The 21,421-nt window shown below is 47.0% G+C and overlaps 1 protein-coding gene across 1 annotated transcript; it reads right to left on the reverse strand.

The window, feature by feature from the left end:
* Positions 1 to 1,163: 1,163 nt before the first annotated feature.
* On the reverse strand, positions 1,164 to 15,931 carry SUMO2 (small ubiquitin like modifier 2). Its single transcript, XM_511671.7, has 4 exons — positions 15,609 to 15,931; positions 13,857 to 13,988; positions 8,196 to 8,267; positions 1,164 to 1,847 (listed from the first exon to the last, which is right to left on the reverse strand). The coding sequence occupies exons 1-4, from the start codon at positions 15,822 to 15,824 to the stop codon at positions 1,785 to 1,787; spliced, it is 483 nt and encodes a 160-aa protein (XP_511671.3). The 5' UTR covers positions 15,825 to 15,931; the 3' UTR covers positions 1,164 to 1,784.
* Positions 15,932 to 21,421: the final 5,490 nt, after the last annotated feature.

Raw genomic sequence — 21,421 nt, forward strand, 5'->3', positions numbered from 1 at the left:
GATCACTTAAGATCAGGGGTTTGAGCCCGGCCTGGACAATATGGTGAAACACTCTCTATAAAAAATACAAAAATTAGCTGTGGTGGCATGAACCTGCGGTTCTAGCTACTCACGAGGCTAACCAGGGAGGATCTCTTAAGACCTGGAGGTGGAGGTTGCAGTGAGCCGAGATCACACCATTGCACCACTCCAACTAGGCAACAGAGGCATAACCTCTTTCAAAAAGACCTAAGACGGGAGGCTGAGGCAGGAGAATGGCGTGAACCTGGGAGGCGGAGCTTGCAGTGAGCCAAGATTGTGCCACTGCACTACAGCCTGGGAGATGGAATGATGCTCCATCTCAAAAAACCACCACCAAAAGAAACCCTACGAAACAAAAATTAAAATAATAAAGACTGTAGTGACCTGTATATTTAAGGTTCTGAGGATGGATATATACAGATATTTTCTGTCCCTCAATATTCTTGAATAGGCCAGGCGTGGCGGCTTATGCCGTAATCCCTGCAGTTTGGGAGGCTGAGGCGGGTGGATCACCTGAGGTCAGGAGTTCGAGACCAGCCTGGTGTACGTGATAAAACCCTGTCTCGAATAAAAATAGAAAAAAAATTACCTGGGCGTGGTGGCATGCACCTATGACCCCCCAGCTACTCAGGAGGCTGAGGTTGCAGTGAGCTGAAATTGCACCACTACACTCCAGCCTGGGCAACAAGAGGAAAACTCCGTTTCAAAAAAAAATCCTTGAATAAGGAACGAAAACTTTATTTTAGGTTAGGGAGTATTTACTTATTATAAGTGCAGGCTAGAATGGTTCAGTGTTTTATCAGCAACAAAGGCAAAATCAGAACTTTTTCCTTGCCACATGTGCTACCCTATACCCTACGCTCCGTGCCTCACTTAATATACAGAAAATACCTGGAAATCCACGATACTATGGCCCAATTTTTCTGCTAGTATACTTGCATATTAACATGGGACCTAGAGAAACTTTTGGAACAAGGTGATATTTATAAAACTGTTATTCTTTGTTTGGCATCAGTATCAGTCTGTCAGAAACACCAAGTAGCTTTATTTCCTTCTTGAAATGTTACTTCTAAGCAGGCCTATTTATGTTTTTTCTAAGCCTCAATTTTCTATTTAATATTTCTCAGAATAAAGAAAACAGCTCATTTTAAACAAGAAGTTTATTTAAACAACAAGACGCTTGACTTGAAGGGAAAACTATCTAGGATTCTTTTTTGTTTTAGAGTAATTTATCCCTACTTAAAGACAGATTGCCCTACATGTAACAGCTACGTACAAAAAAGTTATAAAATTGTCCTTGGTTTTACAATGATAAATGAAAAACATTAAAATTCTCCAATTGAACAAGGTATGCAAGGATTTTTATGTTGTTGTTGTTGTTTTTTTTTTTTTTTTTGTTAAAACAGTGAGAGCAAAATAACTTACTGGAATATAAAGATAAGAGCTGAATGAGCATGCCACTAATGGAGAAAGGGGGTATTTTCACAGAATCAGTATTTTTCCCCATCCCGTCTCCACTTGATGTCAATCAAAACATACCATTGGCTGTTTAGTTAAAAAAAAAAAAAAATGCAATATGCTTGTGCACATATACCAGTTACTTTATGTACAATAAAGGAATGGGGAAGGGGAAAATGAAAGAATAGAGAAAACTATACGGTAGTAGTCAGGATGTGGTGGAACCAAATTGCAGTTTTCTAATTGAGAATGTAATCTTGGTCTTTAAAGAACAGAGTTCTGGAGTAAAGAAGCAGGTTCCCTTTTCAGTAGACACCTCCCGTCTGCTGTTGGAACACATCAATTGTATCTTCATCCTCCATTTCCAACTAGCATAAAAGAAAAAACAAATGTAAAAGCACTGATTAAGTTCTGAAAATTAATGATTTTCGGGTTTAAGTATGCTGAAAACATGTACATGTTCCACTAAGTTCCAAGTTTCATTATTTTAGATGTCTCATAGCTTAATGTATCAACACACTTGGTTTAAGTAATTTTTCACTTGGCTTCCTTTTTTATGACTATTAGATAAAACTTGTTTTTTGTTTTTTGTTTTTTTTTGAGACAGGATTTCTGTCACCCAGGCTGGAGTGCAGTGGCGTGATCTCAGCTCACTGCAACATCCACCCCTCAGGTTCAAGCAATTCTCCTGCCTCAGTCTCCCAAGTAGCTGAGATTACAGGCATCCGCCACCATGCCCAGCTAATTTTTTTGTATTTTTAGTAGAGATGGGGTTTCGTCATGTTGGCCAGGCTGGTCTCAAACTCCTGAGCTCAAGTGATCTGCCTGCCTCGGCCTCCCAAAGTGCTGGGATTACAGGTGTGAGCCACTGCGCCCAGCCAAAACTTAGTTTTTGAGTAAAAAGCAGAATATTAGCCAGGTGCGGTGGCTCATGCCTGTAATCCCAGTACTACTGGAGGCCAACATTGGAGGATTGCTTGAGCCCAAGAGACCGAGACCCGCCTGGGCAACATAAGGAGACAACATCTCTACAAAAAAAAAAAGGAAAAAAAAAAAATTAGCCAGCCATGGTGACACATGTCCATACTCCCAGCTACTCAGGAAGCCGAGGTGGGAGGATCAATTGAGCCCATAAGATCAAGGCTGCAGTGAACTGAGACCACACCAGCTCACTCCAGCCTGAGTGACAAAGCAAAAGATCCTGTATCAAAAAAAGAGAAAAAAAGGCTGGGGCCACGCACAATGGCTCACTCCTGTAATCTCAACACTTTGGGAGGCTGAAGTCGGCGGGTCACCTGAGGTCAGGAGTTCAAGACCAGCCTGGCCAACCTGGTAACACCCCATTCCTATTAAAAAAAAAAATTTTTTTTTTTTTTGAGACGGAGTCTCCCTGTGTCGCCCAGGCTGGAGTCCAGTAGCAGGATCTCAGCTCACTGCAAGCTCCGCCTCCTGGGTTCACGTCATTCTCCTGCCTCAGCCTCCCGAGTAGCTGGGACTACAGGTGCCCGCCACAACGCCCGGCTAATTTTTTGTATTTTTAGTAGAGACGGGGTTTCACCGTGTTAGCCAGGACAGTCTAGATCTCCTGACCTCATGATCCACCCTCCTCGGCCTCCCAAAATGCTGGGATTATAGGCGTGAACCACTGCGCCTGGCCTAAAAATATTTTTTAAATTAGCCGGGCATGGTGGCATGTGCCCGTAATCCCAGCTATTCGGGAGGCTGAGGCAGGAGAATCGCTTGAACCCAGGAAGCAGAGGTTGTGGTGAGCCAAGATTGTGCCACTGGACTCCAACACGGGTGACAGAGTGAGACTTGGTCTAAAAAAAAAAAAAAAGGAGGGGGCGGGCGGGTGTGGCAGCTCACACCTGTAATCCCAACACTTTGGGAGGCCGAGGCAGGCAGATCACCTGAGGTCGGGAGTTCAAGACCAGCCTGGCCAAAATGGTGAAACCCAGTCTCTACTAAAAATACAAAAAACAAAACAAAAAAATTAGCTGGGCGTGGTGGCGCACGCCTGCACGCCTGTAATCCCAGCTACTTGGGAGGCTGAGGCAGGAGAATCACTTGAACCCAGGAGGTGGAGGTTGCAGTGAGCCAAGATCATGCCATTGCATGTGACAAGAAACTGTATCAAAAAAAATTAAATAAATGAAAGCTGAATATGTCTGTGTCGAGGGCCCACAGAAGGGTGATATGTTTAAAGAATCTCGCTGCACTGCTTAGCAAAGGCTGAAAACAAATCTCAATAAAAACCCAAATTAGGCTGGGTGCCGGGGCTCACGCCTATAATCCCAACACTTTGGGAGGCCAAGGTGGGCGGATCACCAGGTCAACAGGTCAAACCCATCCTGGCCAACATGGTGAAACCCCGTTTCTACCAAAAATACAAAAATTAGCTGGGTGTGGTTGCGCACGCCTGTAGTCCCAGCTACTCAGGAGGCTGAGGCAGGAGAATCACTTGAACCCGTGAAGTGGAGGTTACAGTAAGCTGTGGTTGCCCCACTGCACTCCAGCCTGGCAACAGAGCAAGACTCTGTCTCAAAAAACAAAAACAAAAATAAAAAACCCACAGCGGGCGTGGTGGCTCACAAGGTCAGTCATTCGAGACCAGCCTGGCCAACATAGTGAAACCCCGTCTCTACTAAAAATACAAAAAATTAGCTGGGCATGGTGGCAGGTGCCTGTAATCCCAGCCACTCGGGAGGCTGAGGCAGGAGAATCACTTGAACCTGGGAGGTGGAGGTTATAGTGAGCTGAGATCACGCCACTGCACTCCAGCCTGGGTGACAGTGCGAGACTCCGGGTCTCAAAAAAAAAAAAAAAAACCCCAAATTAATAAAACATAGTATGCTCAGATATTAAATACCATATAGCCGTTAAAAAATAAGATTTTCATGTACAGAAATGAAAATATCTTTAAGATACAGTAGATACAGTGTTAGGCTAAAAACACAATTTTAAAACTAAGCAGCAGCCAACTCTGGGTGCACTGACTATATACGTTAGCCATGCTCTGTAAGGGGCAGTTAAAAAAAAAAAGAAAGTACACCCCAAGGAGCAAAGCAGCTTATTGTATGACTACATTTGTGTTTTTCTACTTTTTCTTGCGATGGAGTTTCGCTGTTGTTGCCCAGGGTGGAGCGCAATGGCGCGATCTTGGCTCACTGCAACCTCTGCCTCCCGGGTCAAGCAATTCTCCTGCCTCAGCCTCCCAAGTAGCTGGGATTACAGGCATGCGCCATCATGCCCAGCTAATTTTGTACTGACTCCGTCAATACAGAAAATAAATAAAATAAAAACAACATAAACAAATAAAATAAAAACAAAATTAGCCAGGCATCATGGTGGGCGCCTGTAATCCCAGCTACTTGGGAAGCTGAGGCAGGAGAATCGCTTGAACCCAGGAAGCGGAGGTTGCAGTGAGCTGAGATCACGCCACTGCACTCCAGTCTGGGAGACAGAGCAAAACTCCGTCTCGAAAAATAAAAAAATAAAAAAAAGCTGGGGAGGCAGGAGGCCTGCTAAGATATTTTAATTTATCACAATCCTGCTATCTAACAAATATTGGGAGAATAATTCTAAAACGAATCAATTCCAAATTCTTCAAAATGAAGTAAAATGAATTGCAAATTCAACCTGAAGATTTTAAAATGCCTCAAGGTCACGGATCCAAACAAATAACTCCTTGTTTAATATTTGTAACTACTATAGCAGATAATCCCGTTTTAGTGGTGGGTAAGGAGGGCTTAAAGACAGGAAATACATTCTAATAACTGAGAGTATAGCACAATAGATACTTTTTACTATTTATTTTAAAACCAAACAAGCCTGTCATCTATCTACTAAAACAAAATTATCCAAATGTGAAGTTTTACAGTGAAACTGCAAATGCCTTTAAAAAATGAGGTTCCTGTACAAGCCTCATTTATCAATAGAATTTAGCTCCTCCTTGTGGCTACATACCATAATTGCGCCTTTTTTTTTTTTTGACAGGGTTTCACTCTTTCACCCAAGCTAGAGTGAAGTGGCATGACCTCCGCGCTCACTGCAACCTCGACTGTCTGACACCTTTCCCCCGCCCAGATTCTCCTGACTCAATCTCCCGAGTAGCTGGGATGGGATTACAGGTGAGCACCACCATGCCCGGCTAATTTTTGTATTTTTAGTAGAGACGGGGTAGTTTCGCCATGTTGGCCAGGCTGGTCTTGAACTGCTGACCTCAGGTGATCAACTTGCCTTGGCCTCCCAAAGTGCTAGGATTACAGTCGTGAGCTACTGTACCCAGACTTTTTTTTTTGAGACAGGGGCTGTTACCCAGGCTGGAGTGCAGTGGCACTATCTCTGCTGACTTTAATCTCCGCCTCTCGGGTTCAGGTGATTCTCCTGCCTCAGCCTCCTGAGTAGCTGGGACTACAGGCGTGCACCATCATGCCTGGCTAAATTTTTTTTTTTTTTTTTTTTTGAGTTTCGCTCGTTACCCATGCTCGAGTGCAATGGTGTGATCTCCAGCTCACTGCAACCTCTGCCTCCCGGGTTCAAGCGATTCTCCTGCCTCAGCCTCCCGAGCAGCTGGGATTACAGGCCACCACACCCAGCTAATTTTGTATTTTTAGTAGAGACGGGGTTTCTCCATGTTGGTCGGAGTGGTCTCAAACTCCCAACCTCAGGTGATCCGCCCACCTCGGCCTCCCAAAGTGCTGGGATCACAGGCATGAGCCACTGCGCCTGGTGATGCCTGGCTAATTTTTGTATTTTTTGGCAGACACGGGGTTTCACCATATTGTCCAGGCTGGTCTCAAACTCCTGACCTCAAGCAATCTGCCTGCCTCAGCCTCCTGAAGTGCTAGGATGACAGGTGTGAGCAAGTGCACCTGGCCCGTAATTCCTTTTGAGAGACTGTCAGCAGTTGAAATGTCTTCAAAATATTCTTCTTTTCAGTACAACTCAGGGGCTTTTCCAATTTTCAAAGATTATCAACAAAACTACAATCTGGATGTGCTGCTTCATGCCACATTTATCACTTTCTAGTTTTTACTGGGTGATAAAGTTGAAATTCAAAAGTACATGCGATCCAATTTAAATTTCTACTATCACAACATTGTAAAATATATTTCAGAAATTGTAAGTCTTCTATTTTTGAGACAGAGTTTTGCTCTATCGCCCAGGCTGGAGTGCAGTAGTATGATCATAACTCACTGCGGCCTGAAACTCCTGGACTCAAGCACCCCTCCCACTAAACCTCCCAAGAAGCTGGGACTACAGACACATGCTACCATGCTCAGCTCTTTTTCTTTCCTGTAGAGACCAGGTCTTGCTATATTGCCCAGACTGGTCTTAAACTCCTGGCCTCAAGCAACCCTCCTGCCAGTGTCAGTTTCCTAAAGTGATAGGACTACAGGTGTGAGCCACCAAGTCAGGACAAGACTGGAAGTCGTTTTTTGTTTTTTTTTTTTTGAGAGAGGGCCTCACTTTGTCACCCAGGCTGGTGTGCAGTGGTACCATCTTGGTTGACGGCAGCCTCCACTTCCTGGGCTCAAGCAATCCTTCCACCTCACCCTAAGAAGTAGCTGGTACTACAGGCACATACCACTGCTCCCTGGCTAATTTTTGTATTTTTTTGTAAAGAGAGGGTTTTGCCATGTTGCCCAGGCTGGTCTTGAAATCCTGGACTCAAGTGCTCCGCCCACCTTGGTGTCACAGTGCTGGCATTACAAGCACTTTGTAATCCTGAAAATGGCTCTCATGAGCCACCCTGCTAGGCCAAAACTGGAAGTATTTAATGGAACTTTCAAAGGGTAAAAAGAAACAAAGAGCTTCTGCCACAGAAGACAATCCAGCTGATCCTACAGAAAGTGACAGAACAAAATGAAGTGGTACATAAAGAGTTAAAGGATCAGAGAGCATCACGTTTTGTAGTAAGGGTTTGGAAAATCTCCTATTATCAGGGGCTCTCCCTGTCAAACAAAGCTATGGGACGTGGCAATTAGAGCTATTAGTTCCTTTTTGTTCATGAAGACACGTAAAAGAGAATTTCAATTCAGCATGTAGAACTAAAATGGTGAGGATTTGGCTGGGTGCGGTGGCTCACACCTGTCAATCCCAACACTTTGGGAGGCCAAGGCGGGCAGATTACTTGTGGTCAGCAGTTCAAGACCAGCCTGGCCAACATGGTGAAACCCCATCCCTACCAAAAATACAAAAATTAGCCAGGCATGGTGGTGCATGCCTGTAATCCCAGCTACTCTGGGAGGCTGAGGCAGGAGAATTGCTTAAGCATGGCAGGCGAGGGCTGCAGTGACCCAAGATCGTGCCACTGTACTCAAGCCTGGGCGATGGAGTGAGATTCCGTCACAAAAAACAAACACAAACCACTGGTGGGGTTGGGCACATTGATTCGTGCCTATAATCCCATCACTTTGGGAGGCCAAGGCTGCAGTGAGCTATAATGAGGCCACTACACTTCAACCCGGGCAACAGAGAGGCCCTGTCCCTAAAAAAATAATTAAAATGAAAATTAAAAATAAATGAATAAAAACCATTGGCATTTCCTGAGCCTATTCCTATTTTCCTTTCTGTTCCCCTCTGGTCATACTTCCCCAAAGCTCTGAACTCTACAAGAACTTATACTCCAGTGTCTAAACGTTCAAATTCATAAACACAGCTGTTCAAAAAATTACAAATGGTAATTTTTCTAATTAGGAGAGATTTTTTACCTGTGCAGGTGTGTCTGTTTCATTGATTGGTTGCCCGTCGAATCGGAATCTGATCTGCCTCATTGACAATCCCTGAACGAGAATTTAAAAGCAATAAACAGCATTAAGAGAAACAGAATTCTATTTACATAAAAGTACATGCATATTTAACCATGAATATATTAAAGAAATACCTAAATAAACAATTGCCAACATGTTAACATACCCTATAGGTAAAAAGATTTGGGGTGATTTTCATTTTCTTTTTTTTTGAGACAGTTTTGATCTGTTGTCAAGGCTGAAGTGCAGTGGCGTGATCTCAGCTCAAGGCAACCTACACCTCCTGGTTCAAGCGATTCTTCTGCCTTAGCCTCCCAAGAGTAGCTGGGACTACGGTCCCCCGCCACAACAACCGGCTAATTTTTGTAGTTTTAGTAGAGACTGGGTTTCATCATGTTGGCCAGGCTGGTCTCGAACTCCTAACCTCAGGTGCTCCGTCTGCCTCAGCCTCCCAAAGTGCTGGGATTACAGGAGTGAGCCATGGTGCCCAGCCTCTCATTTTCAGTGAACAGTAAGATGTAGTATTTTTTTTCCTTTTTTTTTTTTTTGAGACAGAGTCTTGCTCCGTCACTCAGGCTGGAGGGCAGTGTCGCGATCTCGGCTCACTGCAACCTCCACCTTTTGGGTTCAAGCAATTTTCCTGCCTCAGCCTCCTGGTTAGCTGGGACTAGGCAGGCGCCACCACGCCTAGCTAATTTTTGTATTTTTTAGTAGAAACAGGGTTTCGCCATGTTGGCCAGGCTGGTCTCGAACTCCTGACCTCAGATGATCTGACCACCTCAGCCTCCCAAAGTGCTGGGATTACAGGCATAAGACACTGTGCCCGGCCTGTTTGTTGTTGTTGTTTTTGTTTGTTTGTTAAGACAGAGTTTTGCTATGTCGCCCAGGCTGGAGTGCAGTGGTGCGATCTTGGCTCACTGCAACCTCCGCCTCCTGGGTTCGAGTGATTCTCCTGCCTCAGCCTCCCGAGTAGCTGGGATTACAGGCACTTGCCATCATGCCCAGCTAATTTTTGTGTTTTTAGTAGAGACAGGGTTTCACCATGTTGGCCAGACTGATCTCGAACTCCTGACCTCAAGTGATCCACTCACCTCAGCCTCCCAAAACGCTGGGATTACAGGTGTGAGCCACTGCGCCCAGCCAGTAAGTCATTCTTTTAGAAAGCTTTACTGCTTTTCAGACGCAGCTACTATAATGTTAAATAGAACATACCTTGAGACAAATATGCATTTAAATGAGTTAGACAAGGAAATGAAATTTTTTTTTTTTTTAATGGAGTCTCACTCTGTAGCCCAGGCTGGAGTGAGTGGCACAATCTCAGTTCAACGCAACCTCCGCCACCAGAGTTCAAGTGACTTTCCTGCCTCAGCCTCCTGAGTAGCTGGGACTACAGGCTCATGCCACCATGCTGGGCTAATTTTTTGTATTTTAGTAGAGATGGGGTTTCACTGTGTTAGCCAGGATGGTCTCAATTTCCTGACCTCGTGATCCGCCTGGCTGGCCACTAACAGGAAATTTAAAGGAAAAAAAATGCCCATTGAAAGACTCCAGTCTGAGCTCGGGGGCTCACGCTGTAATTCCAACACTTTAGGAGACCAAGGCAGATCATCTGAGGTCTGGAGTTCAAGACCAGCCTGGCCAATATGGTGAAACCCCGCCTCTACTGAAAATACAAAAATTAGCCGGGTGTGGTGGCATCCGCCTGTAATCCCAGCTATTCGGGAGGCTGAGGCAGGAGGATCGCTTGAACCTGGGAGGCGGAGTTTGCAGTGAGCCAAGATCATGCCCTAGCACTCCAGCCTGGGTGACAGACCAGATTCAATCTCAAAAACAACAACAACAAAACCGACCTAAAATGCCCCAACCTACACCCTTGAACTTCCTGGAATAGCTTTAAAAAAGCACCGCTTTTTAATTTCCTTTAATACTTACCCAAATCTGTAATTATTTACTGTCTTACTAAAAAACACACTTCAGGAGATATAGGAACCTAGACTGTTTTAGTTACACAGTCTATCCCTTGCATATAGTGGTGCTGCTCAGTAAGTTATCAGTGGCATAAAAGGGATGAAAAACAGTATATAACCATCATCTACTTAAAAACGAAGGCCAAGTATTGTGGCTCACGCCTGTAATCCTAGCACCTTGGGAGACTGAGGTGGAAGATCACCTGAGGTCAGGAGTTCAAGACCAGCCTGTCCAACATGGTGAAACCCCGTCTCTACTAAAAATACAAAAATTGGCTGAGCACAATGGCACACGCCTGTAGTCCCAGCTACTCCAGCCAGAGGTTGAGGGGGGAAAATTGCATGAACCCGGGAGGTGGAGGTTGCAATGAGCCGAGATCGTGCCATTGCAAGAGCGAGACTCTTGTCTCGGAAAAAAAAAAAATAATTAAATAAATAAAAATACAAAAAATTAGCCAGGCTAGGTGGCAGGCGCTATAATCCCAGTTATTCAAGAGGCTGAGGCAGGAGAATTGCTTGAACCCGGGAGGTGGAGGTTGCAGTGAGCCGAGATTATGTCACTACACTCCAGTCTGACCGACAAAGCGAGACTCCGTCTCAAAAAAAAAAAAAAAGAATCGCCCAGTGGCACAAGCCTATAGTCCCAACTACCTGGGAGCCTGAGGTGGGAGGATTGCTTGAGCCTGGGAGGCAGAGGATGCAGTGAGCCATGATCATAATCCTCCCACTGCACTTCAGCATGGGCAACAGGGCAAAAGCCTGTCTCAAAAAAAAAAAAAAGGCAAAATTTTGCAATTGCAGAAAAGTTAAATAAGATATGCATAAGAATAGTGTTCAAGGCCAGGCACCGGTGGCTCACACCTGTAATCCCAGCACTTTGGGAGGCCGAAGCAGGCGGATCACGAGGTCAAGAGATCGAGATAATCCTGGCCAATATTGTGAAACCCCGTCTCTACAAAAAATACAAAAATTAGCTGGGCACGGTGGCACGCACCTGTAGTCCCAGCTACTTGGGAGGCTGAGACAGGAGAATCACTTGAACCCAAGAGGCAGAGGTTGCAGTGAGCCGAGATGGTGCCACTGCACTCCAGCCTGGGCAACAGTGCGAGACTCTCCAAAAAAAAAAAAAAAGAAAGAAAAGAATACTGTTCAAAACCACCAAACTGAAGCATGATTCTGTTTGTTTGTGGTTTTGAGACAGGGTCTCATTCTGTCACCCATACTGGAGTGCAGCGATGAGATCATGGCTCACTGCAGCCTAGACCTGCCAAGCTCAAGCAATCCTCCCACCTCTGTCACTGAAATAGCCTGGACTACAGGTATGTGCCACCACAACCACCTAATTTTTTTTTAAGAGATGAGGTCTGGGCCAGGCGCAGTGGCTCATGCCTGTAAACCCAGCACTTTGGGAGGCTGAGGCGGGTGGTTCACGAGGTCCTGTAATCCCAGTGACTTGGGAGGCTGAGGCAGGAGAATCGCTTAAAACTGGAAGGCGGAGGATGCAGTGAGCCGAGATTGCGCCACTGCACTCTAGCCTGGGCAATAAGAGCAAAACTCCACCTCAAAACAAAACAAAAAAACCAGATGAGGTCTTACTATGTTGTCCAGACTGGTCTTCCAGCCTTGGCCTCCCAAAGTGGTGGATTACCACGCCCAGCCTATGATTTTCTATTTTGTATGCAGTTTTGCTAAAGAAGTTCTCCAAAAGGATTACCTTTTAAAATTCCCCTGTATCCTGAAGGGGCACTAGTGTTCAAATATAGAAGATGCCAGTTTATAAATTATTTAACACAATTCATAAGTTCATGTAGGGTGATTTCAGCAAAATTCTTCAAATAAGAGTATATGGTATCTTGCTGGGCACAGTGGCTCACGCCTGCAATCCCAGCACTTTGGGAGGATGAGGCAGGTGGATCACCTGAGGTCAGGAGTTCAAGACCAGTCTGACCAATATGGTGAAACCCCATCTCGCTGACAATACAAAAATTAGCCGGGCGTGGTGGCGTGCGCCCGTAGTCCCATCTACTCGGGAGACTGAGACAGGAGAATCGCTTGGTCTCGGGAGGCAGAAGTTGCAGTGAGTCGAGATTGCACTACTGCACTCCATCCTGGACAACAGAGCGAGACTCTGTCTCAAAAAAAAAAAAAGGTTATCTTTATAAGGAACTACATACAAGAAGGTTTACATATCAATTATGAGCACAGTATTTTCTTATTACATTGTAAATACACTAGGCATAAAAATACTTCAAACATTCTAAAGTTTTTTTTTTTTTCCTTTGAAATGCTCTCGCTCTGTCACCCAGGCTAGAGTGCAGTGGTGTGATCTTGGCTCACTGCAGCCTCCACCTCCCAGGTTCAAGGGATTCTCAGCCTCAGCCTCCGGAGTAGGTGGGATTATGCGCGTGTAACACCACGCCCAGCTAATTTTTTTGGATTTTTAGTAGAAATGGGATTTTGCCATGGTGGCCAGGCTGATGTCAACTGCCACCTGCCTCAGTCTCCCAAAGTGCTGGGATTACAGATATGAGCCACTGCATCAGGCCTAAAGGAAGTTTTTATCTTCACTGATCTTTCAAGTATAAACTCAAACTCAATTTCCCAACTTACATAGGTTTAAGCCTTATTCTATTTTGAGCCTATTTAGAACAATCTGAAGGGGCCAGGCACAGTGGCCCATGCCTGTAATCCCAGCACTCTGAGAGGCCAAGGTGGGTGGATCACTTGAGGTCAGGAGTTGAGGTCAGGTCTACTAAATATACAAAATTAGCCGGGCGTGGTGGCGCACGCCTGAAATCCCAGGTACTCAGGAGGCTGAGGCATAAGAATAGCCTCAACTCAGGAGACAGAGGTTGCAGTGAGCCAAGATTGCACCACTGCACTCCAGCCTGGGCAACAGAGCAAGACTCCATCAAAAACAAAACCAAAAACAAAAACAAAACACAATTTACAAGGTAGATAAGTTCTAGCTTAAAAGAAATAGAGTGAGACTCCCAGCTAAAAAAAAAAAAAAAAAAAAAAACTTCTTGGTTTGGCGCGGTGGCTCATGCTTGTAATCCCAGCACTTTGGAAGGCCGAGGCGGGCGGATCACCTGAGGTCAGGAGTTTGGAACCAGCCTAGCCAATATGATGAAACCCCATCTCTACTAAAAATACAAAAAAAAATTGGCCAGGCCTGGTAGTGGGCACCTATAATCCCAGATACTCAGGAGACTGAGGCAGGAAAATCGCTTGAAGTGGAGGTTGCAGTGAGCTGAGCTCAGGCCACTGTACTTCAGCTTGGGCAACAAGAATGAAACTCCATCTCAAAAAAATAAAATAAAATAATAAAAGACTGATAAGTAATTTTACCAACTTCACTCTTATTTTCTTATAAACATAAAATTACATTTCCTTGGTAAAAAAAAAAATTATTGTAAATATAATTTGATGGATTTCTGGCACAGGACTGGAACCACATATAATACTAACCAAATCATCCTAAGGGTTTTCACGAGCTATCAATATACCAAGTGCACGACAAAACTGACGTGCCAAGTGCATATTCATCCCATCAAAAAGTCACTGTAATATGCTAGTCTAGTTTTTGTTCCCATGAAAATAAGATTTTTAAAAATAGTTTTATTCAGTGGAAGTACACATATGAATTCCTCACCTGTCGTTCACAATAGGCTTTCATTAGTTTACTAAGTGGTGTATGCCTCTTAATCTTAAACTGCACCACAGAACCATCCTGCCCCGCCACCTTCAAATTAATATGATCGTTGTTCTCAGTCTTGACTCCTTCCTGTTAAAAGAAAAATAAAAGTATAATTTGGGAAATGTGATCAACGAACACGTTTTATAAAGCAGCAGCAGCCCTAGTTGCTTCAAAAATCAACAGGTTTCTCATACTGTATGCTAAAACGGCATACGGCTGTTTTCAGCTGCTGAAATCAATGTGAAAGAGGAGAAATCCTGCAGTAACAGTATTAGATAGCTGTCAGATACGGAAAAGCCTACATGCAATACTATCAGTAGCAACAATATGTTTAAAGTTGGGTCCTATTCAGTGTATTGCAACGTTCTCTTGAAGTTAAACTTTATAAAATGACATATATCACTCCCAAAATACTTTACCCCCAAAAAAAGTTAAAAATAGAGTCCCTTCTCTTTTCTAAGCACTTTAAGTACAACTGCAAGAAACAAAACAATAAATCTACAGCCTGCCATTCAAAACTCATTACCGTTGTCATTAAAAAGTTACCAAACTCAGTTTAATAACCTAAATCCAATCTCCATTAAAGGAAACACACAAACAAAAAAAACAATCGAAGAATATCCCGATTCCCTCCGGAACAGCGGTAATACTCAGGACCACAGTTAACGTTCTCCTCTATTAGCAGCTTCATTTTTATTTTCGGTTAAGAGCACTTATTCTCCCCTCCCCCCTTTGTTGTCATGGGTCAAATACACAGTTTTATCCTGATTTGTTTCTTGTAGATTTCGACCCAACCTAAAGTTGTCCAAAATCGAGTGCAGAAACAATTCTGTAGCCCTAAAACGCTCCAGAAAGTAAAGGCGCGGGAGGCGGGGGGTGCCACCAAACTAAAAGCAGCAAGTCCCGTGTGACCCGATGATGGGTGTCCCCAAGTCCTCCCGGGAAGTCTCCGGGTGCCTCACAAGCCGCGTTCAAAAGTTAAGCCGCACAAAGTCTCTCTGCTCGTACCTGTGCCTCCAACTTCATGAAACCACATGGTGTTCGCGGATTAGGGGTTCGTTGGCACCCAGGGAAAAGCCGCTGCCCCTCCCCCTTCGGGCCCCTGAGGCCATTAAAGTGGGAAATACTCCACGGGAATCCCCCTACCCCCAGGCCCAGGACGGCGGCCCGCGGGCATCCAGGTTCCTGCCCGTCAGCAGCCCATTGATTCGCCCCGAACCCTCGCCCCGCCGCCGCGGCCCCAGGCAGGGGTCCCCAGATGCCCGCGGTTCCTACCCAAGAGGTGAAGCCCGAGCCCAGAGAACTCCCCGCCGCCTCGGAGACTGCAACACCCGACGCGGGGTCGACAGAGGGTGGAGACCCCGCGCGCCCTAACGCCCCTCCTCACGCGCGCCGGCCGGCTGGGCCAAGAATCCCCGTTCGGGGCTGGTGGGTCCGCGGGCGTCCGCTTTCTGCCCGCCCAACTCGCGCCCGGCGCGCACTCGGAGGCCGCCGGGGGCGGGAGAGAGCGGCGGGGCCTCCTTCGGCGCGGGAGGGAGGAAGAGAGGGAGGGAGGAAAATGGCGCGGAGCGCCCGGGCCTGAGCCGCGGCCGGCCCCGTGGGGGGCCCGGGAAAGCGCTGGGAGCCAGCGGCGGGCTCTGGCCGGACCCCGGCCCGCGCCATGACCCCCACCGCGCGGCGAGGCGAAGGGGCCGGCGGCGAGCTCACCTTGGGCTTTTCGTCGGCCATGGCGAGCGCCGGAGTCTCCTCAGCTGCCGCTTCACAAAAGAGGTACCAGGTCCGCACCAAACGAGCACACAAGCAGCACCAGGAGCGGCAGAAGAAGGAGGCGGCAGCGGTGGACGAGGGGAGAGGGTGCGCGCACGTCGTGCGCTCCCTCCCCCCACCCTGCGTGCGCGAGCACGAGTAGCCGAAGTCTCCCATTGGCTGGCGCCTCGCGGGAGCGCGCAACGCTTACATAACCACCCCCACCCCCCGCCCCGCGCCACCGCGTCCTGGGCCAGGCGCCCGCCCGGCCGGCGGGAAGAGGCGCGGACACGCGCACCCGGCCCGCCGCGGGGGCGCGCCTGGCTCTGGGCGGGGCTGTATTGTCCTCCTTCGTGGTGGAGCATAATCAAAATGGCTTCCAGCTGGTCCTCGGTGGGAACGATGGGGCTCGAGGCTTTAGACGTAAGCCATAGGCCAGGGAAGGCAGACTGACTATAGGAGGAAGGGGATTCCTAAATCAAAGCCCCAGCATGAGGTTCTGGAAAAATCTCTCTCATTCAGTGGACCAGCAGCCCTCCCATGGTTACTTCCTCTCAGTCAGTCTCAACCTGCTTCCCACCGGACTCTTGCCTAAAATGCAGTGTCTTCTTCTTCTTTTTTTTTTTGAGACGGAGTCTCGCTCAGTCGCCCAGGCTGGAGTGCAGTGGCACGATCTCGGCTCACAGCAACCTCTGCCTCCCGGGTTCAAGTGATTCTCCTGCCTCAGCCTCCCGAGTAGCTGGGACTACAGGTACCCGCCACAACGCCCGGCTAATTTTTCGTAGAGACGGGGTTTCACCGTGTTAGCCAGGATGGTCTCGATCTCCTGACCTCGTGATCCGCCCGCCTCGGCCTCCCAAAGTGCTGGGATTACAGGCGTGAGCCACCGCGCCCGGCCTACAGTGTCTTCTTCTGTCCTGCTGGTAACCCTAGACTTTGACTAGCTACGGGAAAATATTCATGTATTCATTCAACGAGATCCTTACTCATCGCCTGTCTTCCAAGAGGAAACAGTATCCATAAGCGAGAACTACCCAACAATCAAGCTTCCAGCCAATTTAATCCTTTCCTCGTTGCATCCAGTTAAAACATACACATGCGTCCCTCCTGTCTGAAGAACAATCCGATGTGTGTGCACTGGATTCCATCTCGCTTCTCCCCCTGGGCTTTATTATTTCCTTTTGTCCCTGAATTTTCTTCCTCTCCTCCGTTAGTATAGAATAAAAAAAAAAAGCTCCCAATTCTATGAAGTTACCATCCTATCTCTCTCCATTCTTGGCCAAACAGCTTGAAAAAATGTCCCCGCCAGCTGTCTCCAACCCCTCCCCTCCCACTCACTCCTCAACCCACTGCAATCTGGTGCTGTCCCCAAAGTTCCACTAAAACTGCTCTCCACAAGGTCACCGCAGACTTCTTTGCTGAATCCAGTATGCTTCTCAGTTTGTCACTCCTCTTGAACTTTGCAGGAGGTAGGTTTTCCTCTCATCTCTAGCCTGTCCTTTGTTCTCTCTGCAATTTTTTTTCTTACTCACTCCTTCCCTTAACTGTTCCTTAGGGTTTTCTTCAAGATCCTTTTATCACTCCATTCCCTCTCCGAGGATGATTTCACCGATTTTCATTACCATCTCTTTGCTAATGATCCCCAAATCCATTATTTCTAGTCCACGTCTTTCTTCTGAGTTTCCAGTTGATTTCTGAACATCTCCACTTGGATATCCCAGAGGCACCTCAGACCCAGCAACTCTCAACTAAAACTCCTCACTTTACCTTCCCCATGGGTCCTTCTTCCTGACCTGTCACTCTTAAACTGAGTGACACACCACTACAACAGCTGCCCCAAGCTGGAAAGGCCAGCAACATTCCTGACTTCTTCTCCTTCACACACTCCTCATCCAATCAATCTTGGCCAAATCTTGTCTATTCCACCTTCTTACCAAATCTAATTTCTTTGGCCTCTGGATGGAGCTGCATTTGCTGGCCTTCTGTAGGTTCTCTTTGGGGAGGAAGAGGCTTAAGACCTTAGATGTGTGATAGGCCAAAGCAGGAAGACCATCTAGTTCAGATCAACACTCTCAAAAGAGGCCGGGCATGGTGGCTCATGCCTGTAATCCCAGCACTTTGGGAGGCCGAGGTGGGAGGATCACCTGAGGTCAGGAGTTCGAGATCAGCCTGACCAACATGGAGAAACCCTGTCTCTACTGAAAATACAAAATTAGCTGGGTGTGGTGGCGCATGCCTGTAATCCCAGCTACTCAGGAGGCTGAGGCGGAAGAATCGCTTGAACCCGGGAGGAGGAGGTTGTGGTGAGCTGAGATCTCACCATTACACTCCAGCCTGGGCAACAAGAGCGAAACTCCACTTAAAAAAGAAAAAAAAAAAACACTCTCAAGAGATACTGCAATATCAGCTGGGCATGGTGGCTCATGCCTGTAATCCCAACACTTTGGGAGGCCGAGGCGGGCAAATCACCTGAGGTCAGGAGTTTGAGACCAGACTAGCCAACATGGTGAAACCCTCTGGTGGCTCACGCCTGTAATCCCAGCACTTTGGGAGGCCGAGGCGGATGGATTGCCTGAGGTCAGGAGTTTGAGACCAGCCTGGCTAACATGGTGAAACCCGGTGTCTCTACTAAAAATACAAAAATTAGCCAGGCATGGTGGCAGGCGCCTGTATTCCCAGCTACTCAGGGGGCTGAGGCAGGAGAATCGCTTGAACCCAGTAAGTAGAAGTTGCAGTGAGCCAAGATCACACCACTCACTGCACTCTAGCCTGGGCAACAGAGCAAGACTTCGTCTCAAAAAAAAAAAACAAAAAAACAAAAAAACACAAAGATACTGCAATATGGAAATACCCTCCTAACTCATCTGTTTTTGTTGTTGTTGTTGTTGTTGTTTGTTTGTTTTGTTTTAGACGGAGTCTCGCTCTGTCGCCCAGGCTGGAGTGGCACGATCTCGGCTCACTGCAACTTCTGCCCCCCGGGTTCAAGCGATTCTTCTGCCTCAGCCTCCTGAGTAGCTGGAACTACAGGCACGTGCCACCACGCCCAGCTAATTTTTTGTATTTCTAGTAGAGATGGGGTTTCACCGTGTTAGCCAGGATGGTCTTGATCTCCTGACCTCGTGATGTGCCCGTCTTGGCCCCCCAAAGTGCTGGGATTACAGGCGTGAGCCACCACGCCCGGCCGTTTATTTGTTTGTTTGTTTTTTTGAGACAGAATTTTGCTCTTGTGGCCCAGGCTGGAGTGCAATGGCAAGATCTCAGCTCACTGCAAACTCCGCCTGCCGGGTTCAAGCGATTCTCCTGCCTCAGCCTCCTGAGTAGCTGAGATTACAGGCATGCCGTGCACCACCATGCCTGGCTAATTTTGTATTTTTAATAGAGACGGGGTTTCTCCATGTTGGTCACACTGGTCTCGAACTCCCGACCTCAGGTGATCTGCCCACTTTGGCCTCCCAAAGTGCTGGGATTACAGACGTGAGCCACCGCGCCCAGCCTAACCCATCTGTTTTAAAGTACCTCCAGGCCAGGTGTGGTGGCTCACGCCTGTAATCCCAGCACTTTGGGAGGCCGAGGCGGGCAGATCACGAGGTCAGGAGATCGAGACCACCCTGGCTAACACAATGAAACCCCATCTCTACTAAAAATACAAAAAATTAGCCGGACGTGGTGGCGGGTGCCTGTAGTCCCAGCTACTCAGGAGGTTGAGGCAGGAGAATGGCGTGAACCTGGGAGGCGGAGCTTGCAGTGAGCCGAGATCACGCCACTGCACTCCAGTCTGGGCGACAGAGCGAGACTCCGTCTCAAAAAAAAATAAATAGTACCTCCATTATTCATGGATTTTTAAATGAGTCAGAATCATCTAAAGGGCTGGTTTAAATACAAATTTTTGGGCCCCTTGGAAGGTTGGCTCTGGAATTCACCTAATTTTTTTTTTCTTTTTTAAGAAAGGTCTGCTTTCCACCCAGGATAGAGTGCAGTACCGCAAATCATAGCTCACTGCAGCCTCGAACTCCTGGGCTTAAACCATCCTCTCGCCTCAGCCTCTTGAGTAGCTAGGACTACAGACAGGCACCACCACACCCACCTAATTTATTTTTATTTTTTATAGAAATAGCATCTCCTGGCCGGGCGTGGTGGCTTTTTATTTTTTATAGAAATAGCATCTCCTGGCCGGGCGTGGTGGCTCATGCCTGTAATCCCAGCAAGAATCACTTGAACCCGGGAGACAGAGGTTGCAGTGAGCCAAGATCGCGCCACTGCACTCCAGCCTGGGCAACAAGAATGAAACTCCATCTCAAAAAAAAAAAAAAAGAAAGAAAGAAAGAAATGGCATCCTGGGCTCAAGTGATCCTCCAGCCTTAGCCTCAGCCTCTCAAAACGCTGGGATTACAGGCATGAGCCACTGTACCCTGCCAAATCTGCCTGTTTTGTTTTTTTTTTTTTGTGGAAGGTCTCACTCTGTTGCCCAGGCTAGAGTGCATTGGTGTGATCTCAACTCACTGCAACCTCTGCCTCTTGGGCTCAAGGGATCCTCCTGCCTCAGACTCCCAAGTAGCTTCAACTACAGGTGCATGCCACCACACCAGGCTAATTTTTTAAAAATTTTTTGTACAGATGGGGCTCTCACTATGTTCCTCAGACTGGTCTCAAACTCCTGAGCTCAAGAGATCCTCTCACCTCAGCTTCCCAAAGTGATAGGATTATAGGTGGGAGCCACTATGCCCAGCCCTGGTGATTCTTAAACACACTAAAGTTTGAGGCCGGGCACGGTAGCTCATGCCTGTAGTCCCAGCACTTTGGGAGGCCGAGGTGAGGGGATCACCTGAGCTCAGGAATTCAAGACCAGCCTGGGCAACATGGTGAAATCCCGTCTCTACTAAAAATACAAAAATTAGCCGGGCATGGTGGCGTACCCAGCTACTCCAGAGGCTGAGACAGGAGAATGGCTAGAAACCAGGAGGCAGAGGTTGCCATGAGCTGAGACTGCAGCATTGCATTCCAGCCTGGGTGACAGAGTGTGACCCTGCCTCAAAAAAAAAAAAAAGTAATAAATAATAAAGTTTGAGAAACACAAGCCATTATAAAATAAATATAAATCAAAAGGGTCAGGCACTGTGGCTCACGCCTGGAATCCCAGCCTTTTGGGAGACCAAGGCAGGCAGATCACCTGAGGTCAGGAGTTCAAGACCAGCCTGGCCAACCTGGTGAAATCCCGTCTCTATTAAAAAGATAAAAATTAGCTGGGCATGGTAGCAGGCGCCTGTAATCCCAGCTACTCGGGAGGCTGAGGCAGGGGAATCACTTGAACCCAGGAGGCAGAGGTTGCAGTGAGCCGAAATGGTGCCACTGAACTCCAGCCTGGGTGACAACACAGCGAGACTCTGTCTCAGAATAAGTAAGTAAGTAAATAAATAAATAAAAATACAAAAATTAGCTGGGCATCGTGGCGGCTACCTGTAGTCCCAGCTACTCAGGAGGCTGAGGCAGGAAAATCGCTTGAACCCGGGAGGCAGAGGTTGCAGTGAGCCAAGATTGTGCCATTGCACTCCAGCCTGGGTGACAGTGCAACACTCTGTCTCAAAAAATATAAAATAAAATAAAAAATAAACCAAAAGAAGTTTCTGATACTCCCTGGTTCCTCACTAATCATCTGCTTCACAGGATATGACCTATGCGCCCTTTGAGAACTAATCCAAATTAACCACTCTATAGCCTTGTTTCTCATCCTAAAGCCTCTGCTTTGGTCATATTCAATCACTTGGGGTTCCTAAATG

This window comes from Pan troglodytes, chromosome 19, assembly GCF_028858775.2.
Source record: "Pan troglodytes isolate AG18354 chromosome 19, NHGRI_mPanTro3-v2.0_pri, whole genome shotgun sequence".
NCBI classification, from domain to species: domain Eukaryota; kingdom Metazoa; phylum Chordata; class Mammalia; order Primates; family Hominidae; genus Pan; species Pan troglodytes.

Bases quoted from the DNA above. Each gene is read 5' to 3' on its own strand.
- SUMO2 (XM_511671.7), bottom strand. From the start codon at position 15,824: ATGGGAGACTTCGGCTACTCGTGCTCGCGCACGCAGGGTGGGGGGAGG. The intron at 13,989-15,608 runs GTGAGCTCGCCG...TTCTTTTAACAG, and splicing joins TGGCCGACGAAAAGCCCAAG to GAAGGAGTCAAGACTGAGAA. The intron at 8,268-13,856 runs GTGAGGAATTCA...ATTCTCGTTCAG, and splicing joins AAGCCTATTGTGAACGACAG to GGATTGTCAATGAGGCAGAT.